The 7,357-nt window shown below is 43.7% G+C and overlaps 1 protein-coding gene across 1 annotated transcript in view; it reads left to right on the top strand.

Annotated features, from left to right (window-relative positions):
• Window positions 1-330: 330 nt before the first annotated feature.
• Window positions 331-7,357, top strand: part of dock10 (dedicator of cytokinesis 10) — an 87,938-nt gene continuing 80,911 nt past the window's right edge. Inside the window, exon 1 of the mRNA XM_056440718.1 lies at window positions 331-530. Within this exon, the coding sequence (XP_056296693.1) occupies window positions 423-530 (108 nt within the window). The 5' untranslated portion in view covers window positions 331-422. The remainder of the gene's footprint in view (window positions 531-7,357) is intronic.

Below are 7,357 nucleotides of genomic sequence, written 5' to 3'. Positions count from 1 at the left end.
TGCAGCAGCATGAAAATAATGTTTATTTTTTTACATGTGAAGTTCCCCTCAGGCGAGAGAGAATAACTACAGTGCAACTGATGCTTTTTTATGATTTTAGCCTTCAAAATAAAAGCAATGTGGGAGTGGTGCAATTCATCTAGCTCTGGTTTGCGAAACATGTTTAATTTAGAAAGTCACAACCGGAAGTACCTTTTTTTTTTTTGGTGCTCGGTCGTAGTTTGACATTTTTTTCAGCGCGCAGCAGCATCCTCTGCACTGCGCGCGCTGCGTGTGTGTGGACCGACGACGGTGTGTGTGAGTGAGAGAAGCGTGTGTGTACGTGTGTAAATACAGCTCGGTCGGCTCGGCGCTCACGTCGGTCTGACTGCAGCAGACATTATTCTCCCGGCTGAATTTGTGCCCTCTCGGATGAGGAGGACATGGCAGCCGAATCGACCCGGAGATTCACCAAGAACCTGCTGAAGCCCGGGACCGCGGCGGAGATCCGACAGACGGCGTGCAACGCAGTCAGACATTCCGCGGTTACGGTGAGTACAACCTTATGAATTGTTAAAAAAAAAAACATGGTGGGAGTGGGGGGTAGAATAAAAATTAAAAATACCCCAAAACGCATCACCACCTGTGGGCCCGAAGCTTTTACCGCTATGAGCGTTGAGCGCCGCCGCAGCGCTCCGCATCTGGGACGTGAAGTAGATCCGGTTGGATAAACCGTAAAATCTGTCCATTCTGACATTGACAATCATGCTGCATCTTTTTTCTCTGTGTGTGTGTGTGTGTGTGTGAGCCACAAGCGGCTCAGTGCAGCGCCTCTTGTCTGTTGATCCTTGCAGAGGGAAAATATCCAATACGGTACCACACGCGCATGAATCATTTCACATTTAATTTGTTCCACTATTGAAAAGAAAACCAGCATTTCTGTGTGTCTGGCTTCAGTGAATGAAACGCAGTGCATAGCGGGGGCTGGAGGACATAGTGGGATGCGGCATGACACGGCCAGCCGTTCACATCTGCACCAGCGGTGCAGGGAGGAACCGAGAGGAGGTGAATTCGACCGGCGGATTGATTTATCACTAAATTCTAACCATCAAGGCAATTTTTTTATTGTCACGAGAACTATTTTGTGTGGAAAAAAACAACAACGTGTGGTTGGGGTGGGTGTGTCACGCCTAGTAATGAGAGGCTCTGACTGACGTTAAGATACTGGGAGGAGGGGGGAGTCCAGCAAAAAAAACGAGCACGCGCACACACACGCACACGCATCACACCCAAGGAGAAGGTTTTGTGTTTTGATGGTGTCCTTTTTGATTCATCTGGCAGAGGACAAATCCTGCATTTCTCTCTGTGTGTGTGTGTGTGTGTGTGTGTGTGTGTGTGTGTGGCCATGCTGTAGTGTGTAGAGATTAGCATAGAGAAAGGTTACTCCACTCCAGTTGCTGCTACTCTGCATCCTCTTCACGCCCGGCGTTAGTGTGTCAGTGGGACACATGCGTAGTGGAGCCCACTGGAGCATCGATTGGAATAAAAGAGAGAAAATCTACCGTATAAAGAGGGTGTGTGTGGCAGATTTCCGTGATTTGCAATGAATGAAAAAGGTTCTTGCTTTTTCAACGAAATGTAGACATTTTCCACGAGCAGCCAGATGTCACCGCCGGCTGAAGAGAACAGAATACAATGGAATAGCGTGAGCCTTATGCACAACAGAGTACAACAGAACAGTGTTCATTGATTTCTTTATTGGATGTAGAAATTGACTGGTGAGTCCCGTTGCGTTGGTATCAATGGCACTGCAGGAATACAACACACACACACACACATAGCTTCACTGCCTTGCCTATAAAAACACTGTAGTGGAAGACTGGAAGTCACACACTTCGTTTTTTTTCTCGTTTTTTTCAAGCATGGACGCTATACTCACAAGCGAGTCGTGGAAAGTAAGTAGGTGAGAGATATGCAGGAGAAAACAGACGGGGAGAAACATAGTCCCTGAGTGTGAACATGCAGCGTGTCCCCTCAGCCTGAAACCAGAGGCCCTTGAGTCGCCGGGTGTCTCCATCGAAACGTAAAGCAGTTACGCCAAATTCAGACGTTAACTGCAGTAAAAAGTCTGCCGACGCGTGTGTGTGCCATGAAAGCCGGCCTTCATTTGGGGTGTACAGTCCACATGCTGGTGTATTGGATCATGTCATGGTCGGCATATTACCAAAAAAGCATAACATGGCTCCATTTCATTCATCTTCTTCGGTTTCAGGGTCCTGGTATTGTGCATGTTATATTTTCTTTAATTTTTAATTGTGGCACATGTTGGGTTGTGTTCACATTTTTTATTTTATTTTGAAAAACACTGCATCTCCATCAGGTCTGATGTTAAGTATCGCTACATCTAGCAGTATTACATTTTAAGTGATTAAAGCTTTTGCTTCAACAGTGCTTTTTAATACCGTATGATCCAAAATGTTCTTGGCTGAGTATGTTCAGAGTTTATTCAAGAATTTAATATATGTTGTGGATTAAATACAAGCTGAATTAAGGGTGGACAATATGGTTAAAAACAGTCTGTCCCAGTATATGTAAAAGTATATCACGACATAAATATTGTTATTTCTATGTAATACATTTTGTTGATCACCCGTTGAGACTTTGTGCAGCGGATGAAATACACGACAATATACATTAGTACAAAATCATATAAAAGTACAGTGTCGCGCATAATTAATTTCCCACTAAATGATTTGCAGCATCGCCTCAAAAGGTATAAATATCAAAGTGTGAGCCGAAGGATGAACAAGTTGAGTCTCCCACGCGTGTCTATTGTCATATCACTCAACCCGCACGGTAAAAATAAGTTACCAGAACACCCAATCACTCCTTTGAAAAAGTGTGCTGTTTTTTTTTTCTTCATAAAATAGAAGTGAAATGGAGACTTTGAGGGACACCAGCTGGTGTGTGCAGAGCTGGGCTGGTTAGCTTCAATACCTCAACGTCTCTAAAGATGACAGGAGCCATCACATCATGACTCCCAAGTCATTTTATATGCAGATATATCTACGAGTTGGACAGAAGAGTGTGTGTGTGTGTGTGTGTGTGTGTGTGTGTGTGTGTGTGTGTGTGTGTGTGTGTGTGTGTGTGTGTGTGTGTGTGTGTGTGTGTGTGTGTGTGTGTGTGTGTGTGTGTGTGTGTGTGTGTGTGTGTGTAGCTGTGCACAGGTTATGGTTAAGTGAGTGTGTAAATGTCCATCGGCGTTTTGAGCGTGTCTTTTTTGTGAGTGTGTTAATGCAAAGCCTTTGTTGGTGAAAGAAACCAGGTCAGCAGAATCAGGCCCTTTGGCATAACATTCAATGAAGCACTAGCATCTTTATCTCTCTCTCTCTCTCTCTCATTGACTCTCTTTTTTCATACCTTCCGATATTTTCTAATCCCCCCTCCCCCCGGGCGTTACTGCTTTAGATTCTTCCATATTTGAGTTGCTTCTGACGCAGTTTTTTTTCCTTTTGTGCGTCTTACCATCAGATTAGATCCCTTTCTCATTTATTTGTGTGTGTGTGTGTGTGTGTGTGTGTATAGAGCACACATGACGCCAGGTAATTCCCCTCCTGGTGCGTGCTGCATTTTCCCGGTTGATGAAGCGCTCTGTGAAAAGCAATCACTGTGAAGCAATTTCTCTCACAGTGGTCAGCCCACCCATCACCAACCGCACGGAGAAGGACAGATACAAGAATGAAGGAAGTAACGGTGGTTAAGTTTGGGGTTCTTTAAAAAAAATAAAAAAGCTGAAGTTTGTTGCTTCGGTGACGCAATGTTTTCCATAAGATCTTTCCCTGGCGCTCTTGAGTGGCTTGACAACAACAAACAATGACATTAAACAAACTAGAATGGGCACTCGGTAGAGCGCATACCTTCGCATATCACAAGATTGGGCATTGAATTATGAACATGTTGGCATTAGTTGCATGCCAATTGGATATAAATTGACCGTGCTATGGTAACAAGAATATTTTGACCTTTTCATGACCTTGACCTTTGACCCGATCAATCCAAAAATCTAATCAAATGGTCCCCGGATAATAACCAATCATCCCACCAAATTTCATGCGATTCGGCTAAACACCTTTTGAGTTATGCGAGTAACACGCATACAAATAAATAAATACACGGCGATCAAAACATAACCTTCCGCATTTTCAATGCGAAGGTAATAAATACACTGACACATCCAACAAATGTCAAATACGAAAGATAATGAAGCAGGATTTGTATCAAAACATGCCTGCAGAGCAGTATTTAAATCACATTTTCCCAACTCAAATGAACACTGCAGCGTATTTGCTGCAGGTCGTTGCCACCGGACAGAGAGCGAGTGTTTTGTTACGACGCTCGGCTGAAGAGAGCCAATAGCCGTCGAGACACAAGTGCCACGCTTGTTGTGACTCCGGCTGCCTGCTGGGGATGAGACCACATGTCATACCAGTGCCTGGAGGATGCCAGCCACGCCGACCACGCGGCCAGAAGATCGGGGGGGGGGGGCGGGGGGGGGATTGCTTGTTGGCAGCGACGCTCACTCGCCGCTTCACAGGGCTGCTTACGTTTTCCACACGATATTCCAAATAGTTCGACCGTCGTCGTCTGTCCTCGTCGCATCAGATCACGCTCTTGGCTTGTTCCTCGGTGCCCTCATGGCACCAGCTTCACCCTTTACAGGGTTCGTACGGTCATGGAAAACCTGGAAAAGTCATGGAATTTTAAAATGGTCATTTCCAGGCCTGGAAAAGTCATGGAAAAAACTTCAATCATAAAAGTTTTGCAAAAGTCATGGAAATTTGTGATAATCACATGTTCATTTACACGGAGTTTAAAAATAATGAATATGTTTATGAAAGAAAGACGCTCAAAATATAAGCCGGCGTCCGCTCTCAATACAGAAAATGTTCTAAATTGTTCATGTTTATTCCGAGATTTCAGTTTGGTCATGGAAATTTGGTTTAAAGTCATGGAAAAGTCCTGGAAATCCATCGGTCAAAATGTGTAAGAACCCTGCTTTATCACCTGTGGACCTGTTGTGGTGCCCAATCCGAGGCTTCAGGCATTTACCAGAATGTTCCATTTAGTTTAATCTTATATTGTGACGGTGTCTGGAATCTTTCTACTGTTTTTCTTTATTTTCTTCATTACAATTTTTTTCTCTTCTTCTTTAATTGTTATTGCTGACATTGGCTATTTCAAGCATGTTTCAAGTCCCTGCAATTTTTTCATACACTTGCTACGGCTGCAACTAACCGCCATCTTGATTATTCGTGAATCCTCTGTCGATCTATGAATAGATTATTGATTAATATACTTCACGTGTATTGAAAAGACCACACACATGTATGTCAGAGGATCTCCCAGTGTGAATCCTCACCTTTTGAGACACGTGCATGAGTACATCTGTTACTTTTGCTTGATAAGTTACTTTAGAAACTTCAGTAAATTAGCAAAATATCGTTGATTTAATTGAACTCTACAATATAATTGTCAATGTCTTTAAATCTTGGCTTCAAAGTGGCTATTTTACCAATCATCCCACTAAATGTCATGTGATTCAAGAAGATGTTGACCTTTTCATGACCATGATCTTGACCTTTGACCCGATCGATCCCAAAATCTAATCAAATGGTCCACGGATAATAACCAATCATCTCACCAAATTTTATGCGATTCGGTTAAATACTTTTTGTGTTTTTCGAGTAACACGCATACAAATAAAAAAATAAATACACGGCGATCAAAACATAACCTTCCGCATTTTCAATGCGAAGGTAACAAAGTAAAATTTAGATCATTCAGTTAAATAGTCACACCATTCTAATAACTCTCTCGGCAAAGTCTGTTCTATGAAATCGCAAAAACCGCTCTACATGCGTTGGAAACTGTCTGACAGTGATGTAAAATATATGAGACTTCTGGTAAATGGGCTTAAACATGCGGATCCCATTGGTCGGCTGGTCTTTTACCAGCGCGGTTCACCTCCTCGCTCATGTGAATGCTTCCCTCCTCCTCAGAGAGAGAGCAGTGTGTGTTCTTTGGCCTCCACGCTCAAACTCACGCTCACGCTGCAACGTAGAGAAAGTTCAGTTTCCAAGTTCCAGTGCATTTCCATCCTGGATTTTGAGCACGTTTTAGAAATTGACCCCAAAAAAGCTCCAAAATATCTTAGGTTGTCTCACTCCCGTTAGTTAAATGTTCTCTGCTTTCTTTCTGTTGACTTGAATTGACACCAGCCTTTATTTATCTGTCTTCTGGGCTTATTACGGTACACCACGTCGTGTTCTGTTTATATGTTTCTGTTGTTACCTTCGCATTGAAAATGCGGAAGGTTATGTTTAGATCGCCGTGTATTTATTTATTTATTTGTATGAGTGTTGCTCGCATAACTCAAAAAGTATTAAACCGAATGGCATGAAATTTGGTGGGATGATTGGCTATTACCATTTGATTGGATTTTGGGATCGATCGGGTCAAAGGTCAAGGCCAAGGTCATGACAAGTTCAACATCTTCTTTTTACCATAGCACGGTAAATTGTTATCCAATTGGCATGAAACCAATGCCAAAATGTTCATAATCCAATGCCCAATATTGTGATATGCGAAGGTATGCGCTCTACCGAGTGCACGTTCTAGTTTTTGGTGTAATGACACACACACACACACAATGTTGTGCTAACACATAGCATAGCATCTGTCTGTCTGAAGCTAAAAATGTGTGTCAGACAGAGTGGAGTAGTCATTTGTTGTTGGGGGGGGTCACATCTACACAGTGAGCCTCAGCGATGTGTTACCGGTGTGTGTGTGTGTGTGTGTTGGAGGGGGGGGGGTCACATCTAGCCCCAGCGATGCGTTGCCGGTGGTCGTGTGTCGGGGGGAGGGGCATGCTGTCAGTCTGACTTTGCTCTCTCCTCATGACCCATCGTGTCGACTCCCTTGGATGCTGACCTGCCTATTTGTTCAGCATAACATTGTGTGTGTGTGTGTGTGTGTCATTCCACAGCTCATTTAGATGACGCTTGTATCCAAAGCGAGCTACAATCATCACGGTACATTCATACCCCGTAGACACAGCTACAGGGAGGTGTTCAGGGTGAAGTGTCTTGCTCAAGGACACGTCGACGAGGGCGGGGATTGAACCGCCAACCCCCCCTGATTGAAAGACAAACCTACTAACCACTGACCCACAATCGCCCTCTGTGTCTGTCTCTGTGTGTGTGTGTGTGTTACTTGTGGTTGCTCTTTAGATCTGTATCATTGTGGCGTTTATCTCGATTTGACCGCAGTGTGCTGCTGCTCTGTTTTCAGAAAAAGAGTCGTGAGTTAGTCACGTAGC

Source organism: Pseudoliparis swirei, chromosome 20 (assembly GCF_029220125.1).
Source record: "Pseudoliparis swirei isolate HS2019 ecotype Mariana Trench chromosome 20, NWPU_hadal_v1, whole genome shotgun sequence".
NCBI classification, from domain to species: Eukaryota; Metazoa; Chordata; class Actinopteri; order Perciformes; family Liparidae; genus Pseudoliparis; species Pseudoliparis swirei.
This window is presented reverse-complemented; position numbering and strand designations above follow the sequence as displayed.